The 27,730-nt window shown below is 39.0% G+C and overlaps 1 protein-coding gene across 2 annotated transcripts in view; it reads right to left on the bottom strand.

Moving 5' to 3' along the window:
• Window positions 1-933: 933 nt before the first annotated feature.
• Window positions 934-27,730, bottom strand: part of CAPZA2 (capping actin protein of muscle Z-line subunit alpha 2) — a 29,699-nt gene continuing 2,902 nt past the window's right edge. Inside the window, exons 1-10 of one of the 2 annotated variants that reach the window (XM_052668473.1) lie at window positions 19,804-19,926; window positions 15,640-15,703; window positions 14,263-14,314; window positions 13,540-13,603; window positions 12,834-13,040; window positions 11,338-11,417; window positions 10,332-10,410; window positions 6,748-6,819; window positions 3,934-3,996; window positions 934-3,068 (exon numbers count right to left, since the gene is read on the bottom strand). In XM_052668473.1, coding sequence (XP_052524433.1) covers window positions 2,928-3,068; window positions 3,934-3,996; window positions 6,748-6,819; window positions 10,332-10,410; window positions 11,338-11,417; window positions 12,834-13,040; window positions 13,540-13,603; window positions 14,263-14,314; window positions 15,640-15,703; window positions 19,804-19,824 — 843 coding nt within the window. In that variant the 5' untranslated portion in view covers window positions 19,825-19,926 and the 3' untranslated portion in view covers window positions 934-2,927. Of the gene's footprint in view, window positions 3,069-3,933; window positions 3,997-6,747; window positions 6,820-10,331; window positions 10,411-11,337; window positions 11,418-12,833; window positions 13,041-13,539; window positions 13,604-14,262; window positions 14,315-15,639; window positions 15,704-19,803; window positions 19,927-27,730 lie in introns of those variants that run through there. The other variant, XM_052668472.1, reaches the window with a different exon arrangement.

Raw genomic sequence — 27,730 nt, 5'->3', positions numbered from 1 at the left:
GCCCCATATCCCTCTGTGGAGCTGGAGTTTGGTGCAAAGCCAGAGCGCACCTCGCCGTGCAGATTTCTCCAAAAGGAAGTGAACTCAATGGGCCAAAGTGTGCAAAACACAAGAAACAGAAGTGATGTAACTTGAATTACAGTGATGGTAAAGCCTCCTTCTACTAGTAGTGTGAGAACAGAGTCATACAAAAAAAGGGTTGTTTAGGAGAATTTGAAAGCAGAAGTGTAACCCCTGTTTCTTGTGTTCACAAGGAGCAATTATTTACTTGCATATTAGTTAAAAAAATCCTCAGTGGAAGGGGGAACTGAGATGCATACGATAACACATTTCATAAACACAAACCTTTTACAAGTCCATATCATAAGCCATAATACCTAGTACAGCAACACTGCACAATACAAAGCTTGTCTTTATATTTAAAAAATAGAACAAGAATTAGTTCACATTGACACAATTGCCACAGCAAAATTTCTCAGGAAGTGCTTTACCTACACAAAATATCTTAAAGCCCACCAAATAAGTTGCAAAGTTCTACAATTTAACAATACAAATTAGAAAATAAAAATGCAAGTGACATCCAAAACTTTTGAGAGAAATGAAGAACTCACGATGTGCCATCTACCTCAACTGAATTCCTGTCAGCTTCCTTCAGGGAGTCATTACTCCCAAATATGACATAAGGTACAATCCAGAAAAAGTAATGGAATATTTGTTTTACTTCTAAATTGCTTTACTGACACTGTAACTGTATGGATGTGCAAGGCACAGAACTCCTCAATACGTTTAGTCTGAGATAAAAAGGTACAATACAAATTTGTTCAACTAAATCTGCGGCTGAATTGAACATCCTCCAGGGATGCCACTTTTTGAAGACAGGAATTGAGACTATCATGGAACTGAATGAACAGAGAGGAAAGCACAACCACGGAGTACATCACAATAAAATACCTCTTTATTAGGAATATATTTAAAATTAGCCTTTTATTTCAGGTAAGAAAAATAGCATTCTGACTTTCAGCCAGCGCTGATTCTGATCACACACAACATTCTAACAGCTAGAGTAGTTATCTGCACCACTGCTGCCCACGGACAGTTCTCCTAACTGTCCATTCACTGCCTTTTATTCTTCTTAAGTATGCAGAAGAGAATACTGGAGCAAGGCTCGTATTTAGATCTTAAGGAACACGGACAGACTGACTAGACTGCGACTTTGGATGTGTCATCAGCTCGTGTACAACTTTACAAGCTTTCTTTAAATAAGAAGAACAAGATGGTTCAAGAGCTGATCTATAAAGACAACTAAGAGGACAATTCTACAGGAAGGCTGTTGTAGAACAAAGCTCATTCTTCTACTGGACAGTTCAGAACTGTAAAGTAGCAGCAATTTCAAGAACTTCAGTCAGCTCCATCCCCCTTTAAAAGAAAACACTGACGAACAGCATACAGGGGCACTGCTATTCCAATCCAAATAGAAACCTACCTTTGGTGAACATTTTTATACTCAGTACAAGATCAGATTCTCTCTCTTGCTATGCTGTAACTTACGGTTTAAGGTGATTAACAGGACCATGCTGTAAACAAAAATAACCCTTGTGTAAGCTTCACTTTTTGGAGTCTGCATAAGTAACTAACGTCTAGAAAAAAGAAGCTGTTTGTTTTTCCATCGTGAGCATAGAGTTGCATAGCATCTTTTGGAACAGGCTGTCATCCAACTAAAAATGAAATCCATGCATTCACTGAAGTGAAATACATAATTCGTAACAAATTTTGCCTTTTCTTTTAAAATTCATTTCCAATATCAGATCTATCAGATAGGGAAAGTATTCTCCAGAAAAAAACCACGTTATTTTTATCTTGCAGTTTCTTCCATATGAAGCTATAAGATACACATTTCAAAAAGAGTTCCATAGGCAGATGCTTCTAAAATGTGGGTGGAAACCAGGAATGATGACAATACTACAATAAATCTCCAAATACACTGGAAATAGCCAACAGGCCACAAGTTTGTGGCTGTTTTAAGCACCACTCTAAAAATAAATACCAAAAATAGGCTATGTCAGGAAGCAATTTGATACTCAAATAAATAGAAAATTTGCATTTTAATGTCACATTGAATTTTAGTACATTTCAATCCAAGGAAAAAAAAAATGACAGACATGGTAACGAGTACAGGGTTGTATATATATTACAATATGCCTTGTTATAATACACTTGTGGCTTTATGACAAAAACTTTAGGGCAGATGGAATTTAAGCTCATTTAAGTAACTGTCAGGAACAAAGCATTAAGTGGATTTCTGGAGTAAGTACTTTTATTTAATTTCAAAACCTTAGAACAGCATTAGACCTTGGACTTTTCTTAAAAAAAAAAAAAAGAAAAAAGTTTTGTTAACACTACATAAGTATTCTCAAAGGTTTAAACAAGGTAGAAAATGCTTTCCCCAAGATGACATACAGTGGAAGGGTAGATTTCAACAACAGGACCTATTGCTAACTCCACGTTGACCTTGACCTAGAAATGCACACTAGTGATCTCCGCAAGGAATCCAGCACATTTTGGAAGCTGTCCATTTCACATGAAAGCAAGAGAAAGGGTTATCATATGCAAAAATATTTTCAAACTGTTCTTAACTTGTAATCGGAAACTAAAGGCATGGTTTCTTCATTATAAAAAAATAAAGGTATAACAGAAACTTTAAAGGAAAATACTCAGCTATACTGAAGTTGCAACCCTTTGAAGAGAAAGAAAAAGGGAAAAAAAGATCAATTAGCTAAGCTTTGTGCTCTAACCAAACTACTTACAGTGATTTTCAATGGCAAAAGCCCATGCTGACTGGGTGATTTGACAGTTCCAAATACCTTTTGTATTTTTTTTTTTAATTTTATACAAGGACACTAAAATGATCCAGTCATGCAACGTTCATTTTAAGCATTCTGCATCTCTTTTCCAATCTTATAGCTAAGAATCTTGTTCCAGTCAATCTTGGTGCGGGTAACTGGCAACTGCCGACGTAAGGCCTTGAATGTAGTGTCCGACATAGTCTGGTAATTCTCACTGATTGCAGTCTGTTAAACACAAAGTCATACAAAGATGCATGAAAAACAGAACAAAGATGTTACATAGAAAGTTAAATGACTGACTGGCCTGTTAGAGGCTTAATACACTGAAATATTTTATGAATAAAATATGTTTCTCCTAGACTGAAACTATTCAAAGACAGTTCAACAGATGCAATAAACCTGGTTCTAGGCCAGGGGACTCAGCAACCCTCAGTGTGGTTACTCAGCAACATGAATGAAATGTTGATCAGTTAGCTCATACATCATTAAGTGCACACACCACAGTCTCCCACTGTTATTTCTGGGGGATGGCTGAGTCAGTCAACATCACAGCATGACTTAAACAGAATGCATATGATACTTAGCACAATTTTACTAATGAGTATTTCTTTCCAAGCTGACTGAACAAGGTGTCTGAAACCTTACGTTAAAGACCTAAATGAACATGAAACCACTTCTACAAAGGGCATCTAGAACAGCTGTACTTCTCTAACTTCAAAATCACTAACTCAAATGCATAATGCTTACAGTCATGTTCAGCAAAGCTGTAGCCTCCTCCAAACAAAATCTGTTACAAAAATTCCACTTAAGAAATGCACTTGGGATGAAAGGGATGAGAACCGCTGATATTTAAACACAGGGTCCTCAGAGATTCATCTTCTGCTCTCAACAAATGACTTACACTATTATTATGTAGGCGAGTGCAATCACCAAAAGGTTTGGAAAGGGAAGGTATGCTTAACAGCAGCATGCAATCTACTTGCTTGAAATGACATAATCTTAGCATCACGGTCGCTAATTGCAGAACAGTAGCTCTGGTTAAATACATGATAACGTTTGATTATAGCTGTGGTGTTTTTATCCAACCCACCTGATACTCATTTTCCGCAGCCTCCACAATTTTTATAAACTCCTTCGCTGTCTGGGCTTCATTCTAGACAAAGAGAGTGTTTGAGTCAGGCTGGAGGTACTGCATGGCTCTGTGAAGACTACTTACATTTTGTTTGTTCCGCTATCACGAGAGATTGCAGAAGACTCCATGAGAACATGCTACCATTTAGAGACTAAAACACAACTGAACTCAACACTCATCCAAGAGATATACACCACATCCTTTCCTGTTACACCTTAATTAGTCGTGCGAGTTCAGAGCACAAACTAAAATTATGAGGAAACAAATCAACTAAGTACACAGTAGTACTGGTTTATTTACATGAGTCAAGCTAGATTTAATTGTGGTAGGAAATGATGTTAAGAAATTAGAGCATTTCAACTGGAACAAGCATAACGATTACTGCAGAGCTCATTAAAATGCCTTGATTAAAAGCTCTGTTTTGATAAAAAGACATAAGGAAAGAACAATATTTGTAAGTATGAAAATACACACGCCTCTAAACATCAATACTTTGCTTTTTTTAACACTATCAACATTTAATCTCCAGTACAACTTAAAGAACATCTGCTAAACAAAAAATACACAAACTACAAACAAACAACAGCAACAACAAAGATTTATCTCCAAGTATTCTAAACTAGGCAACTCAGCAGAGGCAGGAAACACAAATTATATGCAGTCTTAAAAAAACCACTCAAGTAAACATTACAAAAATGAGGGTGCAACAACTCAATTTCCAAAATTCATCATGATCGATAGCAGTGTTTTGATGTCTCATCCTTAAGCACGTAAATTCTTGTTTGTTTTAAAAATAAACAACAACCCTTCAGTCAATTTGAAGGCAAATTATCTAAAGTGCTTGAAAGAGGTGTTAGGAAGGAAGGGAGCGTTTAAAAATTTAGAAACCTCCGACTTGGGTCTTGGTGACATTCCTGAAGGGACATCTGCAGCAGCAGCTGGAAAGGTAGAATGTGCAATCCCTTGGGCCTACCCAGGTTTAGTTCTTTGAGCTTAATTGCTACTGGCGACAGAAGTGCTAATAAAAGAGTAAGTCTGGACTGCATGGCTGGAGAAAAGCTATGGCAGGCTCAACTAGAACTGCTTCAGAGTTTCAGAGAAAACGCATGTAGCAGCTGTGAAAGTGCTCCTGAACACGGCAGAAAGAGATGAAGGTGCTAGAGAGCAGCAGAAGACTGCAGGACGAAAGGGCTTTGACTTTCCAGCGAACCGTGACAATGATTTCAAAGGCTCAGAGAAAAACTAGGGAAAAAAAGCAACCCTCACTACAATTATTCATAGTTCCAGCAACAAGACAACTCTTCACTTCACTTCTTTCACTTGTGCCCATTGCTGGTACAAAATCACTTCTTTGCCAAACAACAAAAAAAAGAAGTCATTAGGGCTCCTTTTTTTCTACCGCTCTGCCTGTGTGAGACAAGAACCTCTACGCGCTCCGAAGGCCATGGCTAAAAATTGGTAACCAGCAGCATACTTGCTTTTGTTCTACTAGGAGGTAGGAAGGTTATGTAAAAGATGTTTTTCTACTCATTGGTCTTCTAAATTGCAGAACAAGATTAAGTTACTTCCAATAGAAGGAGAAGCAAAAGCTATTGAAATGAGACCTTCTTCCAGACTGTTTCAGAAGGAACTTCTCTTAGTTGAATGAAAGACTGAACAGATCTCTTTGCTTAGGGGGTGAAAAGTAATTTTATATCTACAGCTACAGAAGTGTTATCTCTTGGCACTACAGTCTGCCATTCTCTATGCTGCTATTGCATCTGAAAAGCCAACAAGCCTTGCTTTATATTAATGAACAATGTTCTCTATTGATGAACTCAGATTTTGAGACCTGTAGGGTCACTACTAGTCTTTAAAATACTTCTAATATTCATGCTTAAAATCTCACTTTACCAGTTTAACTTCTCTGGCTTAAATTTTTTAAGGAACACCCCAGGATGAAATCTTACCACCTGTATATATCACCTCCAGAAAGCAGGAAGATTGTAACTTCAAAAGTAGCAGTTCATTTTGCAATAATACCAACTCCTAAAGAACATCTGCTACTATTTCCAAACTTTTATTTCAACCCTGTGCTCCTCATTGCTACAAGTATTGGAAAGAAAACTTTAAACTCCAGTGTTTAACACTGAGTGTTTAACACTCAAGTGTTAATACTTCTCAAGCTGGAGCATCTCTGAAAGAGGTTTTTGTACGGACGCCACAATGCTGAAAGCACCAGTTACAGACTGGGCGGAAATGGAGGAAAAGTACTCACTAGTGCTTCTCAACTGCCAGCATCTGCTTCCTAGTTCTTAGCATACCAGTTACGTTGCCACAAACAAAGCAGTACTATAGGTGATCTAGAAGCTGCACTAATAAAGTGGATTATTATAACTCAAACCTTCTTCATACTCAAAAATTAAATCTATAAAACACTCTGCATACCGAAATTTAAATGCAACACAGGTGTAGAAAGACAAGACAGCAAGCTGATTAAAACTACAAAGTGAATTTAGCTTATATAAGCCACATGCAAGCACATGTTTAATCAAAACATTTTTAAATTAACATTAACTACATGTAATTGTAGTAATTTAAAATTATTAAATGTAGTTGTAATGTAGAAGTAGAAAAATATTACATATAAAATATTCACAGATTAGAATATTCATTCTCATTCACACAGGAAAGAAAACTAGCCCTCACATTTCCAAGTAATTTTTTAAGCTAGCTTCTGTTTTTAAATCAGTCACTTCAGTGTACACATAAACGTCTCTAAAGTCCACTTACAGACACTGTTAGAGAATCCTGTATGTCTTTATGGCTCACAAGCTGAACGTTACCATCTTCATAATAGTGAACCTACAGAAAATTAGACAAAAACCTCATTAGGTGTCACAGAACGTCATCATACACGAAGATCAAAACGTCGTAGAAATTACATAGTTTTAGAAAGACAACACTGAAGAAGCTACTTAATTTAGAATAGTCTGGTGTCGACTGCCTCAAGAACTATTTCATGCAAACAAGTTTAGGCTTTGATTAACAAGAAGTAGAAAACTTGCTACTTAATGTGATAACTTCACTAAAAGTTCTTCAAGTGGTAACGACATATTTAACATGAGAACAGCTTTGGCAAGACTTCAGGATACACTGAAGTCCCTTTCTTTCCAGCTTTGCTCAAACTGTGTGCCAGGAATCATGCAACATTAAGCTCCCCTTTCTTCACCTGCCTGTTTTTGATATCTCCCTCTGTTAGGTACAGCTCAAAACAAAACCAGGTACACATGCAGGCAAAGGAGCAATTCAGCACAACGTTTGACAAAGGTAGTAAGGCAGAATGAAATTTATTTACATTTGAAATGTTAAATCTACAAACAGCTTCCTTGCGCATCCTGCAGGAGGAGGTAAGTGGTAGAACTCTGCTCAAGCTAACTTTAGTTCTAAATTCAGTTGGGAAGGAGAGAAGGATCTGAAAACATTCAGGTTCAAATGCAACTATCAGAGAACTTGAAAAATCAAAAGCATATATGAAATTATGTGTAATCATTTACAATAAGTGATGCAAAAGAGTTATGGAACTCCAACATTTTATTTTTTATCAAGTCAACACAATCACTGTAACTGATGGTATGAGAAATAGAAGCATTGATGCTGCACCCTACTAAGCAAGATAACATTTGAATGTGGTTATTAATGCACATTTGAATGGTGAATAAATACTATGATTTCATATATATTATGATCATGACATATGCAAGAGGCCCTCACTTTTATACAAAGAGAGAACATGACATAGCAAGACAGCTATACCTAAGCACAAGAAGCATTTCCTGTAAGAGAAAATATTAGTTCATAAGACTCACTGCGTCTTATTTTGCTCACTAGCAAATTCTTGTTTTCCAACAAAAGATATCCTAAGTACAAGATTAGCTTATTTGCAAATCAAACATCACAGGCTGAAACTTCTATCAGTCTTTTTCAATCCAGTTCCTCAGAGGTGAGAAGTGCTTACTCAGTGCAAAACTATGAGCCCTTCCAATGAAACAAGAGAACCCAGTGAGGTATAATCTGGCCTTCTCTGCCACGATCCATTGGAGAGGGCTCAAATCTCCCCTGTGCTCTAAAGCCCGTATCAGCACAAATACCTGCCTCACCAAGTTATATTCTTAGCAAACATCCAGACCTAACAGGGATTTAACAGGGATTAAAAGTCAAATCTCATCCTGAGATTTCTTATGTCAAGTGAAATATGAGAATTAACTGTTCTGTACTATACCTCACTGCTGACATCCTTCTAGAATGCTACATCTGGGTTCAGAAGACTACAAGAAGGATGATATTTATGAACAGAACCTCTTGGAAACGTTAACTAAGGAGGGATGAGACTAACAGATTATCTAACAGATAAAATCAGTAACCAACACACTTATCAATTATTTTCCATGCACAGCTGGGGCATGTCAAGCACCAAAGGGACTTAAGTTTTAGTAAAAGACTGCTGTTGCACAGTATTCACCTTGTGTAACTAAAATAAAATCAAAACTGAAAGAGGTTAAGACAGTTAAGACTCCCCTATATTGGAATGTATTAATAGAACAAGAAAAAAAAAAAGATCGTATATGTGACCTTAACAGTAAATAAGACACCAGAACACAGGTGGTGCTGGAATTTCCCCCAAGGTACTTAGGAAAGATCTTATCAGAACCAAGGCAGTATTGTCATAAAGGTTCCCCAGTCGACTAAAGTCACGGTAAGTTTATAATCCAGAAGCCTGCTTCACTCCTTAAACTAAAGCACTCAAGGTACTTCTACATCCATTGCAGAAATTTAACAAAAATTTCTGAAACTTTGAAACAGAATTCAGCATTCCCTAGTGAAATAGGAACGCCCTAAGCAAGCAAAAAGCTCAAACCTTTAATTGCTTCCCAAAACATGCACTTTAATAAACAGAAATAATGTCTTGATTAATTATACAAGATAGTCATAAAGGACAAAATCAGCTTGAGATGCACATTTAACTCAATTCCCTGTTCAGGCTACTTTCTGTTGTCATTCAATCCAGCAGGCAGCTATGCATCACACAGCTGTTTGCTCACAGATTTCCCAGAATGAGATAATTGCCTGCTTGTTCTGGAAAATCTCCTAGACATTTAACCTGAAGTGAATGCTGTGGACAAAAGGAGCGTTTTGTTGCAAGACAGATTTAAATGATTGTTTATTTGGATTCTTCCAAAGTCTCAGCAGGTCTAGAAATTACTATTGTATATTACTATATTACTATACTCTCTCTCTCTCTCTCTATATATATATACAGTATATATATATATACACACACTATATATATACTATACTATATATATTACTAAGTGCTTACTATGACCATTTTGATGTAACAACATAGTAACAATTGTCCACACTGAATATCATTCTAACTTACAGAACATTGACCCCAAGTGGGAAACCAGACTCAGGCCCCTGCTTGGGTAGGCCTGAACACAGCTACCACAACCCAGAAGAACATACTAAGCCTCACATTGAGAATATTTTGGTGCATCTTCCTTCTAAAATCAAGTCACTGAGCAGTAAGGTCAGAGGCAAAAGTTACTGAGGGTGCAGAAAGAGGGAACTTGGCTCACATCTAGTAGAAGAAAAAGAAAACGGCAAAAAAACACAAATGAACCAAAAAGCCCTCCTACACTGAAAGGCAGGCTGCAGTAAAATCCAGTCCCTGATCCTAAAACTGTTTAAATAACCTCCTGCAAAATATGTGTACACATTCCAGGGAATCAATCCAGAAAGCCAAGTTTGCCTGCCTACCACATGACAGTCAGACTTGCTCTTGTTTCAAGAATTCTGCATTCCTGCTTGGAAAACATATTTCTGAATGCCTTAGAGCCAACAGAAAGGGAGAATTCTTAATGAAAAAGACCTAAATTCAAAAATTTCAGATAACAGAATGACTCAAACCAAAGGTTCCTATCTTTCTAAACAACAAGGTGAGTAACGTGAAAAAAAGCTACTGTCACTTAAGAAGAAAAAGCCCCTCCTTCAGAAAGGGACTACCCTCAAGAAGCTTCTCCGTGTAACATGGAATTCAAGTTTCTACTCGCTCACTGTACAGGAAATAGGTACAAAACTGAAATAGGTATATGCCCATCCAAGATGAACACATCTTCTGAAGTCCACAGAATCACTACAGTATTTGCAAGAATCAGGCAAACACGCAGCCAAGCGGCTAACACTTCATTCAACTGCTCTCTCTCTTTGGCTTCCTGGGCTCCCCAGTTCTCTCGAAATATTTAAACACATTGGCTAAGTCTCTCCTGATAACTGGATACTTCATTCATCAGGACAGTTTAGGATAAACATACCTGAATTTTCAAGATGCCAGCCACTTGAGTGGTTGAAGGGGAGATTGTAAACTTCCATTCTGACCTCCAGCGGCCATTCCTTTCAAAAATAAATATTAAAAACAAGCAGATTTCAGCTCATAAGTTAAGGGGAAAAAAACCAACAAAATATACAGCTGTCAATCAAAAGAAAAGAACAAAATACCCAGTGGAACTACACGTGCACAATGTCTTTCAAATCATAAATATTCAGCCCATAGCCAGTCATGAGAAAAACAGTTTCCTGGAATACTTATCCAAGACTTGGATGAAGACCAAGGACATCTATTAGTAAGGAGCTTTTAACAACAGGGCTTAGCTTCTGAAAATATCTAAAGGCTTTAGTGTTCTTTCCTTCTTTATTAGTATACACATATAACCAATCTTTTTTTCTTTCCAGGACGTGGAAAATTTGCTGGATCAGCCAAATTCACTTCAGAGCAGGCTATCAAAAAACAGAACAAAAGGAACCTTAAAGTAGCAAGACTGCCTGCTAGTGCTGAAACTCTAACTAAATCTTTCAGCTCTTCTACAATTTCTGTTCCAGAGTAACTTGTTCCCATCCAGTAGAAACAAATTCAATAATCTTGCATAATTCCTTAAAGGAGTTTCAAACACTGAATAGCAGTATGGGGAGACTGTAGTTTCACCTGATTTCTTCCCTGTAAATCAGACACTTTCATTCTAGCTAGGAGGTTAGTGGGTTAGAAGGTTAGTTCAGTAAAGCTGTGTTAGGATGGTACTGCGGTCTTCGATTCCGCTCTGTCTGCACTTAAAGAAGAAAGTTTCAATACTCTGAGATCCAGTTCTCCTACAGCCAGGTGTAAATTCCAGAGCACTCAATGATTTCCGTAGTACAGGTAGAAAAGCTTGGCAGGGAAACATGAATGGTGTAAGTGCACTTGTCTGACGTTAGGATAATCAGCGTGATGCCAACAGTGCAGTTGTTCAATGCACTGTATTTCACTGTATTTGTACAAAAACTTACCAAAAATTTTTTGCTTGGAACTGATGGCTCTCTATGCATGCAATAATGGTTTGCTGTCCATCAATTGTTTTACCATATACCTTAGTTAGAAATGAAAAAAGCAGAGTTAACATTTCAGCTATCTTGTTCCAACTCAGTGATATCCAGTCCCAGTATATATTCCAATGTAAAATTCTATTTTACAATCAGTATGATTCTTATGTAATACTCAGCACATAAAATATGATTATATACTAAAAATTAGAAAAGATTACAAAATCTAGAGGTTGAGTATTATAACCTGCAAAGGCTTTTGTTGTTGTTTTTGTTTTTTTCAACTAGCAATTTCAAGCACACAAACTGTCATGGCAGTCATTGCTACAAGAGTTTCAGACACCAGTTACTCTTTAATTAAAAAGTGATTCAAGCCTTTATAGATTATTGCTGACGTGATAAAAAGGTAGCTTTAGTTCTCTGCTTTGCTGTGCTCCCTAAAAACAAATGAACAAACAATACTGAAGTTCTCTTGTTGAAAGTGCAATCTGCTTTCCTTTATAGAAACTTGGGCACTCATCTGACTTACACAGGAATCCAATTCATCATGTTAAATCAGCAAATGAATATTCATTTCTTTACTACATTAGTTTTCCATCAGGTTAATACAAAGCCCAGGACAGCTATCCACAGATCAGCTTGCCAAACTTATAACAGTCACAGCAAATCAAATGCTACTTAAGTCTAGAGTTTTATTTCAAGAAGCTGCAGAACTAGTGATGCTGGTGGTAAGAATTTTTATATGTTTTCATACTACACATTTTTACACATAGGATGAGTGATAGTTTGCTTTACTGACCGTTTTGTCAGTAAGCCAAATGGCAGACATCTGTATCTCATGCAATATTTGTTTATTTATTTTGTTTTAAGTAATCTATCCAGGATCAATGAGGCCAATCTGCAGGTATCTACAGAAGGTCTCAAGCCTTTTCTATGAAAGGATTGAAGGAGAAATATAACCCGTAGTAACTATCTGTTGGTAGTTGCTGAAATATTAAACATCTGAAGCTTCCCCTGATCTCCGTAACAAACCCCTGTGAAGATTAATTCTTCACAGTTGAAACCAACTATGCTCCTGGTTCACCAAGTTAGTTACCATTTCATTTAAAATTTTACCTATAGGAGATAAAATCCACACATATGGAAGTGGAATAAAATTTACCATGAATTTACGTAACTTTTTTATTGACTTGATGTTAGGAATTTAATTTGCAGATATTCACAGAAACCAAACTAAGATAAGGCATCATAAGTTTTAAACAGACACATTCCTGAAGCAGAAAATCTCTTCTTCAGAGTCATGTATAATACCTGCAGCAGTGCCACTGGTGGTACTCTTCTGTTTTTCCTCACATTTTTCATAGAATATAGTAAAGGATGGCAGCACTAATGAGAGCATTTTTACTTTATTCTTCATTCTATGCTACACCAATAGTTCAGTGGTTAGATAGCTTAGTACTTACCGTGCATACGCCATTCGGGTAGTGCTCTTTCACATACGCCTTCATTGCTGTTTCAACTGAATTTCTCCAGGATTCTATGGCATTTTCAACTTCATGGGGTCTAGGATCTGTAGCCTCCTTTCTTAAGTGATCAAATTTAAAAGAAATCTTGTTCTTGGGATCCAAAAATTTTCCATTTCCCAAATCACCGTGTTCCGTTATCAAAACCTGTATTATGAAATTTCAGTTAATTGTTTTAGCATAAAATCAAGAAGGAAAAAATATCAGGCCAAATTGTACAATTGTGCCTTTCAGTGCACACATAACTGAAGATTCCTCAAAGAGCCACATTTTAAACAACATGTGCATGTGCATCAAGGGAGGAAGAAGCTAAAAGGAAGCACTGACACAGAATCAAAATCCAGATTACTACCCTCTTACTGAAACAAAAGGCAATCAGAAGTTCTTCTCTATTGTCTATAATGACTTCAAGTACTACAGGTAAACAGCTCCTACAGCTCCAAATCAGAATGCCAGGCAATAACACAGAATGAAATGGCAAGTTCTTTAGATGCTCTATCTGATTAACTTACTAAACTGGTACCACTGGTGGGCCATAATATCTATATTTTAGTAGAGAAGATGTATATCCTTTCCTTTGCTTTCCAAGCTATGTTCCAATACCAGAACATCTTTAAAAATGTAAGGAATGTCACTGTATTCATACCTGCTCATCGTAACCGTCAATTTTTACTGGAGTAAACTGGTCCAAGTTGTACTGTGCAAATGCACTACAAGGGGGAAAAAACACCAAAAACCTGCATCAGGCACAACCTTTTTTCCTTAGTAAGAGACTTAAGACAATAGCTAATAATCTGAATGATAAAAACATTTATTGCCTCATTATTCAGCAGGCCCTAAAATACGGGCTCACCTTGATTCGCTCGGCACTGATACTGCTATTGCAATCATCACACAATGATTCACATTCAAAGTCACCTCGTACAGACACCCACAGGAAGCGAAAGAACAGAAAATGTAAATTCCACTGAGTTCCTTCCTATTCAATTAGACATCTCTACTCTTACAGAGGAAATTAAATCTGGCATGAAATACAGTAGGCATAATGTCTTCATATAAAAGTAGGGTCTTCCCTACTTCTACAAGCCTACTGTCTAGAGCATTTACCAACAAATAGAAAACAAAATGCAAAAATGCAGAGACAAATTCCAAAATCCAGGTCTCCCAATTCAAATGCAGCTGTTCTAACTGATCAGGATACAACACTGATTTCTTCGCTGCCAAAACGTTGCATCTTAATCAAAGATGCACAATGCTCACAACAGGGTTTTATTTGCAAAAGCACCATTTTCAACAAATCACTTACTGCCAGGGGAAGCCTTACTGAACTGATTTTTATGCAACTGAGTACATGGCAGCTGGTACTTACTGGGCTGCTCCTTCCCTGAGAAGATTGTCATTATTAAGCAGCAACCGAACATCTGAAAGGAAACGTTTGTAACATAGAAGTATACTTAATTCAAAGACTTTTCCAGTCACATAACAAATGGCAACAAACTATTCAAAACAATTAAAACCCAAACCATTCCATACCATTTAGATAAGTAGGCAGAAAAATCCATTGCTTCAGATTTTCTAATTTGGACCAAACTAAATGAGAAAAGCCCTACTGAAATGGAATTCCTTCCAATGCATTCTGCTTAAGAAGATACAAGCCATACCCTGTAGGCTGTGTAACAGCTCAAGGAACTTGTCGAAGAAGTAATTCTGAATTGCATGTAAATGCTTTTGATCCTTAGTACTCTGATACTCAAGTCTTTGGCTAGACATCTACGATCAAATGTGGTGTTGTGTGTCATCACCAAGCATGCAGCTGCATTACTGTGCAGAGAGCTGTAACTACAAACTGGCTTAATAGCAGTTTTAGCAGCACTGCAAGATGAAGACGTATTTGCTTTCAGAGATCTCTGCTCACCAGCAGTTTATTTCACAAGTACACTACAAGCTATGTCCAGGTATTAATTACCTGCTCACAGTTTAACTGAAGAACAAAATACTTCTCATTACATTCCTTAACAAATTTAAGCTCCTGTCACTCATTAGAAGTTTAGTGTACTCACCTTACTTCCTTATCTAAATAGCATCTGAGTTACTGTAGGCTACAGCTAACAGTGTATGCCTTCTTACACTTTGTGTACATCCACACACATTGGCACAGGACAAATGCAACAAGTTTTTAAGAAAAGTAACATCTTAGATGAAGCTTAGGAATTAATAGCAGAGGGAAACTAATTCCAAGTCTCCTTACAGCTTACCTACATATCAGTAAAATGTAGGATGCTGTAACTTCAGGGTTAAAAATGTTTGCAGGGGATTAATGCCCTTTCCACACTGTACGCAGTATCCCTTTGTACATTCAAGGCTAACTATTCAAAATTATACTCAAAGAGACATTTTAATTTGAGTTAGTTTGATTTCTATTGAAAAATATAATTGTAAATTGCTGAAGTAGGAGTGTATGCCTTGTAAAAGAACACAACTATTAAACCATGGCTGAACGGAAACAGAAAGCAGGCTCATTCTCACATCACAAAGAGAACTGCTAAGTTCTCACTATTGCATTTAAGCTCCAAGCTGCCTTATGACTGCAAAGCTTGTATGCCATGCTACAGAATCAGGATTGTAAAGTTCTTACAGCAAGTGAGCTCCTACAAAGCTAAGCTACATGAGATTCAGGAGAGCAATCAGCAGTACGCTTTTGGGAACAGATGCCTTAAATGAAAACACGCAGCAGAAAGACACTTACCATTGAAAACCTCATTGAATTCCCCAGGAGGAGCATGAATTATGAATTTTGCTGCTATACGCACCTAAAAAAACAAAAAATAAGTGGTTTTATAGAGCTGTAATTATTTTTATTTACATTAATCATGAGAAGCCAGATAACTTCAACAACCAGACATGAAAATGCACAATTCCTGTTTCATTGGTTCATTCACACTGCACTGCCCTTTTTCAGAAACACAGAAGATGGATTTCCATCTCAACAGGACACAGATGGCTACAAGTGACAGAACCAGGAGACAGAAGTTAAAAAAAAAACAAAACAACAAAACACAACAACCCACAAAACAAAACAGCACAACTCCCCAGCCCGAAGAAAAACACCTGAGAACCATAACTTTTTTGCACTCCAAACACAGCAGAGGTCAGCACTTCCACTCAAAGTACACGTGCCTGCCCTGGCTTTTTCTCTACCTATACTTGCACACACACACAACTGCACAGTGAGCAAAATCAGAAAGGTAATCTTTCTTTTTTGCAGACCAGCCCCCCGAGCTGGCTTACTGCACTGCACAGCTGCAGACATGTGCTTGCCAAAGGAACACAAAGCTGCTTTCTTCACTATGGAACAACCAACCTGAAGATGTCTGAAATACTACCTTACCTTACCAGTGTCCCTCTGCTGACTCCCTTTCATTCTTGTTTTCCCCTTTAAGCTCTTAAGAACACTCAGAACAAATAAACAAAAGGTGGATTCCCAACTTGGCAAGAGTTCCTACTCTTTCTAATTTACAACTATCCAAGTTGAGGACGCATTCAAGGCTGTCTTTCATCTTTGTCATGATATTGCTATTCAAATCTAGCGATTTGAACAGTATTTCCCATTTCTAACACCTTCAATTACAGTTCTGTGGGATAAAGATCTAGGAGATGCAGCTTCTGCACTGTTTTGGTCTTTCTGTTTGAAATTAAGAAGTCTGTGAAGCACGTACTTTAGTGACAAATACCTAAACAACCACAAAACACTTTACACTTAGACATTTACAGGTATATGAAACTGAAGAAGTAACTGCCTGAGCCTTCATGAGCTCCTGAATCAACCTGTAAGAATCTATTATTGTCCAGGTTGATAATAAACCCAGTGCTCAGCCAGGTTCCAGTCACCTCCATGAGAGGTGATTCAAGCTCTGAGTGCCCTGACAAAGCACATGGCTGCTGCATCATCAGCCAAGTTCAAACTCAAGCAGACCCCAAACGACTTGCCAAGCAGCTTCCTGCTCAGTGCAAGTCAGAGCTGCTAATGGAAATGCTAATGGCTGCCCAGGGAGGCTGCGGAGTCTCCTTCTCTGGAGATGTTCAAGACCTGCCTGGACACCTACTTGTGCGACCTGCTGTAGGGAACCTGCTTTGGCGGGGGGGTTGGACTCGATGGTCTCTGGAGGTCCCTTCCAACCCCTATGATTCTGTAAAATGAGAAGGCTGCCAGGTCTCAGCTGCCTCAATTGAATGCTGTGTTTTGGATTGCTGACAGCCTTTATCTGCTGCTTCAAATGCATACGTCACAACTCCTCTTTGCACGTAAACGCATATTTTGCATTATACTGAGGTAAGTGCCACAGGGCTTACTCTTTCATCGAAAGAGAAACAGCAGCTAGGTGGGAGTGCCTTGTTTTATGGCAGCTTATTAAAGCACTTACCCAGATAAACCCAACTGCCTTCTTTGACACAAAGGAATTTAATCTCATTCGCATAAGCCAGAGATCACCCCAGCCAGCAGACTGGGTGCTTCTCCCCAGTGAAGGCACGCTGCTCCACCGCCCTGCAGGAACAGAGGCACCCCGTACTGTGTGCAGTTCAATGCTCAGACCAAACCAACACAGAGCACAGACACCAGCTAAGGAACTGCCTTAATGGGCTGCTCCAGATGGAGAAGGGCAAGGTGAGCTCTGGGCTCTTCTGCCAGGGCACTTGAATCAAGCGACCAATTACCAGAGCCTGGGATTAGGCTGGACTTTGGGCTCACACCGAGGAGCAGCTATGGAGGCGTGTTGGATGAGGGGGCAGTTTGCAGGCTCTGACTCGACTGCAGAACACAGACAGGCCTGCTCATCCTGGGCATGGCTGGGCCAGCTCTGGGCATGCTCAGGGGCAAGATCTCCAGAGAGCCTGAGCTCTGAAACATATGGTGCAGTCAGGGGCAAGATAAAGGAAAACTCAGATGCTCAAACTGCACTTCAGATAACCATGTGGTTTGAACTGCAAATATATGCAACGTCATATAGGAAATCTGCACTGCAACCCAAGTAATACCTTGTTTTCAGCTGTTCTGGTAATGCTACATTGATTTTGCTTTTTTTTTTTTCTTTTTTTGCTAGCAATACAAACTGCTTTTCTTCTTATTGTCAGATTTGCTGTAGTATGAATAATATCTATCCAGAAGAAATCAATAGTAACACATGTTTCCTCGGGACAGACTAAGCAAGATATTGCTTTCAGAGAACACTGAGTAGCAAATTAAATTCCTCAGTACGACTTTCTTTAGTGCAGCAATGCATCATAGACACCACTTTCTAAATAATCACCAATGTGCAAATCAAGACATGTAAGGTACACTCATAACTGCAGAAGCCAGAAAGCTGCTGTCTATCAGTCAGCTGCTCTGTATTTTGCTAACCTACCTATGCGAACGGAGCCCTATTACAGCTAACCCACCTCTTTTTCAGTAGTTAAACCAAATTAACTTATTATCAATACTTATCCAGCATTCTTATCTGACACACAAGACTGAAGATCACTTAGGGATTCTCTATTGCCAGAGAGTCCTTCCCAAAAGACACACTGAAGGCACACTTTGTGCTCCAAAGCCAGACTAACACTAAAGGAGAAATAAATGTGCTCCCAACGTGCCTCACCGAGCTCAACATCTCCCCCTTTTGGCAACAAGAAACCACTGGCTCAGGTACCACCCCAGAAAGCACGAGTTACAACACTGGAGCAGACAACTGAAAAGTGCTGGTTTAGTTAATTATTTAGACAAATAATAAAAGAAAAAAAGGATAAAGATACAGCAAAAGTACATTACTTGTAACACACAGCAATAAGCTAAGAAACACCAAGTGCAACGCAGTACAGATAGGAAATTAGGGCTTTCATTAAAGCCTAGAGGGATGCATGGCAGTTGTGAACAATGCCAGTCATTTGAGACACCGAGACTCTTCAAACTTGATCAGAACTGATTTCACAGTCAGAACACAAGGAACACAGCACTTTAAAGTCTAAGGGACAAACGCTTTTCCTTCAAGAGAAACGCAGGCTGGCACAAAGTACGAGCACTTCATATGAACAGCAGCTAGAAGCAAAAATCCAGGTTATAACTGAGCATTCCTTCAAAATCTCAAATAGCCAGAACTGAGAAAATACATTATATGTCTCAACTTGTTACTCTAGTTTTTCTCAAACCATCATCTAAAACACCACAGCAGTGTTTTCCTGCTGTAGTTTCCAAGATTAGATTTACAGTCACTGTTTTAGTTAGAAGTCTTCCAAACAGCTTGCAAGAAATTGCAAACTTCAGAAGTTCTAATGATCAGTGCTTCACAAAAAAACCCAAAAACTCTTGCGGGCAGCTTTTACTATCATTCTTTGCATTTAAGTGCACATTTATTGTATTTAATTAACTGAAAGCAGAAAACCAACCTAAATACATCTTCCTAAAGTCTTCTGCAACTTGCTGCAGCTTTGAGGATTAATTTGGACAAGCGATAGACACATCATAAGGGAACACAACTTCTTCAGCATTATGAAGAGAAGCACCCCCTGCTGCAGATGCTTTATTTCCACTTGTAGATCAGAATTCACAGTGCAGACTGAAATGCAGTCTGTGATCAGTAAGTAAGAGTCAGCAAGACTGAATCACTCAGTGTAAGTGAAACCAAATACTGCCCAGCACATCAGTTAAAAGCTTGATTCCTATGTAGAAAATGATTGCAGCTAAGGTAAAAATTCAGACTGATGAGATGAAAGAAGGAGAAAAGGAAAGCTTTGTTGTATGCAATGAGTGTGGCTATCAGACTTTACTTTGTCTTGTTAGAGATTGAAGCAGTTGTTATACAAACAAGCACCTAGATTCGGGCATGTCAGTATTTGCTGTTTGTTCAGATTACACAAGGACAAAGCAGTCACTTACTGAACAGTGTTTTGCTTTCATCCTTTTGCCTTTGTTTCCAATCTCTCCCAAGGCACACCATCACCCAGGTACACACACAAATCCTCCTTCTTCACCTTTTTCAGACTGAACCACAATGAATTTTGTTTGAATTTAAAGTCACATGCAGTGACTTAAAATGCCCCCAAACCGCTCTTCCTGTTTCTGACAAATCGGAAGCTGACATTGGTTGAAAAAGCCCAACCTTCTGTGCTGCATGTGCCTATATATGGCCATGAACACAGCTCAGACACGCAGGGCTCTCACAACGCCGTGCCACAGCGTCAGCTCTGCTGTGAGATACGCTCATTCCCAGCCATCGGCCAGGGTACACCTGACAAGAAGAAAGGCATTACAACCTTAGTCAGCTTTTCTTTTTTTTTCCCCCTTTATCTTTTCCCCTTTAACTTATCTGAATTACAGTTGTACTTGTCAGGCAGCCTGACAGTTCCTTCAGTGAACAGCCACACTGCAGAGGAAGAACACACCAGTAAGCAATATGCTGTGAAACCACATGCTTTGCCATTATTCCTTCCTGCACATCACTTACTGCAAGTTCAGCTGCAGATTCATTGCAGCAGGGAGACCCGCCCTTCCTCTGCTCTCATAACAGGTTAAAGTTTACTGCTCTAGAGCAATAACAATGAAACTGTGAGTACATATTAAAAACCCTTTTAAACTAAAATCTTTAAAAAACAACCAAAAAAAAAAAAAAAAAAACCCCAAAAAAACCAAAAACCCCCCCCCCCCCCAAAAAAAAAAAAAAAAAAACCAAAAAACCCCACCAAAAACAGTGGAGTGGGAGAAAAAAACCTCGGTAATCCAATCCCACCCTATAGAGCCATGACAACTTTGTTGCTCATCACAGGAAAAGAGTTTGCTTGAGCAGTTGCCTTTATCAGCAATTACAGCAATTATTGTACAATGAATAAGGCACCACGCATCGTGCATTTTATGTTCCTGAGAGAGCCTTCACTTCCCTGTAAAACCAAATCTCATACTCACAGGTGAATCTACGTTTGGCAAAACAAGCAGGTGAGACGCCATATTTAGCAGAAGGGAGCTCTTTGTTCCTTCTCTAGGAGCAGTAAAGGGCCCCAAGAGTCTGGTGCCCACTGCCATGCCTTCTGGCATGCTTCTCGCTGGCTCAGGAAGCCTTTCTGCAGACAACTGAGCAAATGGCTTAGTCCTGACCCACTGAGCTCTATCTACAGGCAGCTAGGGGGGCTCCTCACAGCTAGCCCATAGCTGCAGGAAGGCTGACACTGCTAAGATTTCCAAGTGGGGGAAGAAGTTTCAATCCTCTGAAAAACCTGTCATTCACAGACAAAACCATGCAAGTCAGTTGGAGATCAGCACTACTGACAGTGGGACTGAGCAGAAGACTTAGCCAGCTTTATCAAGTTCTGAGTTTGATTCAAACTCATGTTTTGAGTTCATCCAAGGCAGTTTTTCTCATGATACTCCTTCACTGCCCAATGAACAACTAAAGTGCTCTGGTATCTGGTACCAAGTAAAATTCACTTTGCACTGATGCATGTAGAATATCATGGAACACAGCCCAAGGGTCAATCAGCTACCTTAGAAATCACTTACAAGATACAATGGCTGATGAGCTGTCAGTATTGCAAGCATCAGAAGAGTTCAGAGATTGTGAATCCTTCAATGCTTAAAACAACTACAAAAAAAAGCAACTGGCTTTCTTTAGAAAGGTACATACTTGGAACTCACTAGCTTCAGTTAATTAAATACCAGGGTTGGATACTCCTCAGAATGTTCCACCAGCAATTATGATACATCTTTTAAAATAAAAATGATCTGGGGGTGTTTTGCAAATGGCATAAACTGATCTGCTGTGCTGCTGCCACCAAAACAAATAATCTCCATCCCCTCTCACCTGGGTGCCCCACGAACCCAATCTACAAACTCCTTTGTATCAGCACTGCTTGTCTACTTCCGTGAGCATTCAGAGAAGCAAACTGATGAAGCAAAAAATGTCTGTAGAAGGTGGCAAGAACACAGCAATCAATTCCTTCACTGTAAGAATTTCAGAGAACTGCTGCTTCTTGCTGCCAGCAGATTGGTGAGATGAATAAGCCTTCAAAGGGGCAGACAAGCTCTGAGAACATGCATGAGAAACGGAGTACCCTGAGTGGGCAGCAAACCATCTCCTCAGCATCTCAAGAAAACAAATTCACATTTGTGGATATGATTCCAAATAGCAAAGAAGCATTCTGGTATGTGCAGCATCTCACAGAGACACGGAGCAAAGGCTTCGCTGCCTTTGGTGGCAGGGAGGGGATGGATATGAAAATGACGTTTGCAACTGCTTTGCTTCCAACCTCAACTGAAAAAATGCACTATGGCATTCAATGCACTTCTGGGAGAGCTGAGAAAGAGAACAGCAAAAACGTGGCTCTGTGGCACAGGAAAGGAGGGGCACATTCCATATCAGCGGCTTTAAATGAACAGACATTTCCTTCATATTGATGCCTGAAGCTGCATTAAATCTGTAGAACAAATATTTTCCTCAATCCATTTAGCAAGTATTCTGTAAACTGAAACAATAAAGAGAAAAGGAACAGATCCTTGTATCAATCTAACTCAGCCCCTGGGGACAAAAATGCCATATCATACTGGATTGGATAAATCCTTCCACTTAAAAATGGAATTTTTAAAAATAATACACAAGTATTTAATAGCACGTAACACCACCAGCCCTTAATAGTAGTGAAAAAAGTAAATCCTAGTCAAAATGAGACAATGAGGTACTTCAGATAGCAGTCAGCAGCAGTCAGTTCAGGCAATAGCCCTATCTGAAGTACTGACTCAGATGATGAAATTTATTTTCACAAAAAATAACCATCACGAAAAGCGTTGATTGCTTTCACTCTGTAACATCACCCACTTCCTATACACTAATTCAGAAACATTAGAACAGTACTGAACTTAGCAAAATATGTTTTGTTTGTAAACCTTAAACCATCAACATCAATCCGAAACTTCAGCTATCACCATCAGTTACTAAAATCTGTGAACAAAATAAAGTACTGCTAATTAAACTATAGGGAATTGAATGTATCTTTTTTTGCCTGCATCTGTATTTCTCTGAAAGCCCGCGCCTTGCCAGCAGTGAGCTAGAGAACAAACAGGCTAGGAAAACAACACACATACAAAGGAGATTCCAGAACTATCGATGGCACCACATGTCCCAGACTTGTAGTGCAGAACATTATTCCTGCAGTGGTTTTACTCCAATTTATCTTTTCTGTAGTCCTGTTTCCAGGTATGCGCTTGAAAGCTCACACATACGAGCAACCAGGAAATTACCAAAACAGCCAAAAAAATTGAGAACATTGCAAGTTCAGAATTTATACAAAATCCAGCTTTTTATTCATGCATCGTGCTTCTAACTGCTCTTTAATCTCTGAGGACAACAGCAAATTGAAAAACAGAGGTGTGTCCAATAAATTTGCATCTAGTCCTGCTCTCAGGAAACTACATCTGTGTTCTAAAGCACTCAACAAGCTTCAAAACATCACCAAAACTTATTCTTTGGTATTGCACACTTCAACATAGTATTAAACCTGAACATTTTTAACCAATCCAGCAGGCAAAATACTACGTTGGGCAGCCAGCTAGGAGCTAGCCCAACCCCCCTATGATTTGACAAAGGATCTGATGTAGATTTACAGCTAGCTCTTACCCAGCAACCACTAGAAGGCAATCAGCAAGGTATTTTTCTGATGCTTATTTGATATCTATCTGATCCATAAAAATCTCATCATTTCCCTGCAAGAGTCATTCCTAGAGAATTGAAACAGCCGTGAAATCTTACACTTATTGTAAAGCAAAGTTCTTAACTTTTGTTTGGGAAGTTAAAAGCATATAGCATGGCTAACCAAACCCACACAAAAGACTTGGTAGTGCCACCTCCCCAAAGCAGAACCACGCCATTCTGCCAGCCCAACGCAAGCACTCCTCAGTTCCAGCAACCAGGCCTCTCTTTCTCAGCAGCTGCTGCAGAGCAGCATCCATCACAACGTGACAAATTCTCCATTTACATGTGCAGAATACTCATCCACTGTAAAACCGTTCTGAAGTGAGCCTTCCTATCAGTTCAAGCTCATCATTAAACATTAATTATTCCAAGGATACCAAGCCTGGATTCAAGAGCAGCAGGGAGTAAAAAGGAAGGAGCGCAGAGCTTGCTCTGCGAGAAACACCTACTCCCAGACTGAGATGCCACCTTGCCCCCACCCAAATCCACCCCTGCCACTACAGTGCCTTAAAATTACCTCTCAAAGTTAATCTGCAGTTCTGAAGTTTTAACATTCGGTCAAATTAAGAAGCAAGTTATGAAGAGCCTTGCATTCTGGAAGCTGGTTACTCAGCAATGGAAACAGCAACTCCATGCTCTGAAAAATCTGCTTTCATTTCTGCTTATGCTGTTCCAACTTTTTAAAACCTCATTTTCAGAAACTAAAACTCAGTTTAATACAGTTCTGTCTGAGAAAAATATGATTTGCCATATACTGTGGTTAGAATTTTTATACCATTCCTCTTTGGTTTGCAGAAATGAAATCAAACAAGGATGATATTTCACAGCAGAACTGTAGGTTGATGACTGCTACTGAGCAATAGAAAGCTTCATCTACCACATCACAGATCATTCATTCTCTCCCATTTCAAGTACTGATAGATCAGCCAGTAACTTGTTCTACTACTTTTCTCTATTTTGGAGTTATTTTCTTTTTAACCTTATAAATGTAACTGGTGAGGTTCCCTGGGTAGCAAGCTTCCACAAGAGCTGTGTGAGCACAGAAGCAGGAGCCAGGCTTCTGATGGTGCACCCCTTATACATATGCAGTCCACAATGCGGTCAGAACGCATGGAAGCATCCAATCTCCTCAAACTGGTCATAACAAAAGAAAATATGAATTGCAGTTTTAGAAATCACTTTGATTTAGAATAACAGCTTTCATTTGTATGCATCTTCAAATCTCAGATGTTGGTTGTTTTGTTGTGTTTTTAACTTGTCTAGGGCAAGTTTGCTTTGCATCATGCCTCTTTACAGAGACACGTAGTGAAAATAAACAATAAGGATCAGACAGGCTGCCACATGAGAAACTGTCACTGAACAGTTTCTGAGTGTGAATGCTGTCAGACACTGGAACAGGTTACCCACAGACTGTGCAGCCTCCATCCTCAGCGGTACCCAAATCTAAAAGGGCAAGTTCCTGAGCAACACGATCTGAGCTGGCCTGCTTGGACAACGCAGCATTTGGGATACCTCCAGGAGTTTCTTCCAGCTTGCCACTCCACAAATAAACTATTATTTGCAGTTATACATACAGTAAGTGATCAATTTTTCAACATTTTCATACAGACAAAACGATTACAGTTTTGATTCTGTCCTTTGATCTCAAAGGAGCGATGCATTTTTGAAAATCTTTTTGTAAGTCACACTAACACATTTCCCTACCTCAGCTATGGACATAAAAAAGCCTTGGGAAGGCTGCCACGTTCAGAATTACACAGCAGTCTGAGATGCACTCTCAACTTCCTCATTCTTATTAAAGAATTGTCACAAAGTCTTACCAAATGGTAACCATTAAGTTGAACCTTACATCTATAGGAAAGCAACCCCCTCTACAAAGCATCTGTTCTGTTTCACTCATGGAAAAATATTAACTTTGACAATGAGACTGTTTCCACAATGTGATAACTTAAACACACACTAACTTAAACACACACTAAACTAAACACACACTAACACAGTCACTGTTTGCATGTTTTTCACATTCAATTATTAGAAGATTCTCAGTCAGCCACAGGAACACGCTACAGCATTCCTAGTTCCTTTCAGAGCTTCAAGAACAGGAGGGAGGGCTCACAAGGTTCCCCTGCAAGACAGATTAGCAAAGCTACATCTTTAATATACTACAAAGTATACATTTATGAACTACAAAGAAAGAACATTAGGATATCTGCAAAACATCACTTTCAGCTACAGACTATTGTGCAATCATATCCATAGCTGACTATTAAAATCTTGCTTCTACTCCAAAATGCTCTGATCCTCATTTCCTATAGTCTCCAAGTCTCATTTGGGGTAGTTCCAAAAGTTAAGATTTCAGACCCTCCCAAAACAAATGATTTAGAGCACAAATTGACTTACTAAACATCAGCATTTAAAAATCAGATTATTTTTAAAAGAATAACTATCTTTAAAAAAAGCCTACTGATGCTTCTGAGCTGGTGGGTTGGTTTGCCCCTGCACAGGGAGCTCTGCTGCCGACATACAGAGCCTTGACACAAGACAACGCATTTTACTGGTTGAGACTTTTCATCTCAAAGCATCTATTAGAGAAAAGAGTTTTCCTTAACTACTATGAATTTCACTGCAGAGTTTTGCTAGCATATTTATACTTAGCTGTGCAGCTTTTCATACCTAGTTCAAAAAGCTGTCAAGTTATCTAATGCACCTGGAAATATGCGGTAGCAAAGCAGGTTCATTTTCACAAATGGGACCATTTCCCCATCAGAAGGGAAGTTCTGTTTTACCTCCAGCCAGTTGGCCGACTGCTAAACTCCACCTGACTCAATATGCCTCCCTGAACAAGTAGAACTACACTGAGGCAAAACCTTACTGAAAGAGGCGGGGTTCCTTTCTGATCCCATGTTTGAAAATACACTCACTTCCATGCTCAGCATTTCAAAGAATGTGAGCTATTTTTGCATTAAAAAACATCGTGATGTTCTCTATCTTCCTATCAACGCTCTCCCCTTTCTTCACTGAAGACATCTCTGTTTTCTCAGGCTACCTCCACATCAACGGCTATTTAACTCCTGTGCTTTGTAGTGAGGGGGGGGGGTTTACATTGCAATAAGGAAAAAAAAAAAAAAACAACAAAAAACCCTACAGCAAACACATCCTGATGAGTCACCAAAAGGCACTGACTACAGAACATCCTTCGGATTCAAACAGTTGCAGCCCTATTTTGTGTGTGCTGCTATTTATTAATAAGTATTTACATTAACAAATACATCTTCTACAATGAAAATAATCCCTTCTGTTAAGCACTGCTTGCATTCATGTCAATAAATTGCAGTTTGTATATACACATTAATAAGCTCATAGAAAAAAAACAAAATGTTCTTATATATGCTTATCAGTTTGACATAGCCACAGGTAGAGTAATTTGTACAGGAACTGAAACATAAATACACTGCATAAAATGGTTACTGAGCTTAAAAAAACCCTACTTCAAATATCTTGGATAAAGAAATAGATTTTTTTATTCAAGACTTAATCAGAGGACAAATTACTTCTGAAGTGAAGGAAAGTGATGATTTTCCACTGCTGTCTCTCTTAAAAGTTCTGGACTTCAATATTTCCACTTCTCACATCTAATTTTTATTTACAGACTGAAACATAAACATAATATTTTCTTTTTCCACCTAACTGAAACATTCTTTACTTTCAGAGACCTACAGAACACCACAAACCACTGTGTCTCAAAGAAGCTGTCTTTAGTACTGGACAGCCCCTGGTGATCCATGGGATGGAACAGCTCCCCTTTGAGGACAGGCTGAGAGCTGGGGCTGTTCAGCCTGGAGTAGAGAAGGCTCTTGGAGACCTGAGAGCCGCCTTCCTGTGTCTGAAAAGGGGCTTTAATAAAAAAAAAGAGACAGACTCTATAGCAGGGTCTGTTGTGACAAAACAACAAATACTTTCAAGCATAAAAATGTGAGATTTGGACGCAATATAAGAACAGTTTTTTATGATGAGGGTGGTGACGCGCTGCAACAGCTGCCCAGAGAGCTGCTGGGTGCCCTGCCCCTGGAGACACTCAAGGCCAGGCTGGACGGGGCTCTGAGCAACCTGATCTAGCTGTGGTCCCTG

This window comes from Tympanuchus pallidicinctus, unplaced genomic scaffold (genome assembly GCF_026119805.1).
Source record: "Tympanuchus pallidicinctus isolate F22 unplaced genomic scaffold, pur_lepc_1.0 scaffold8, whole genome shotgun sequence".
Taxonomy (NCBI): domain Eukaryota; kingdom Metazoa; phylum Chordata; class Aves; order Galliformes; family Phasianidae; genus Tympanuchus; species Tympanuchus pallidicinctus.
This window is presented reverse-complemented; position numbering and strand designations above follow the sequence as displayed.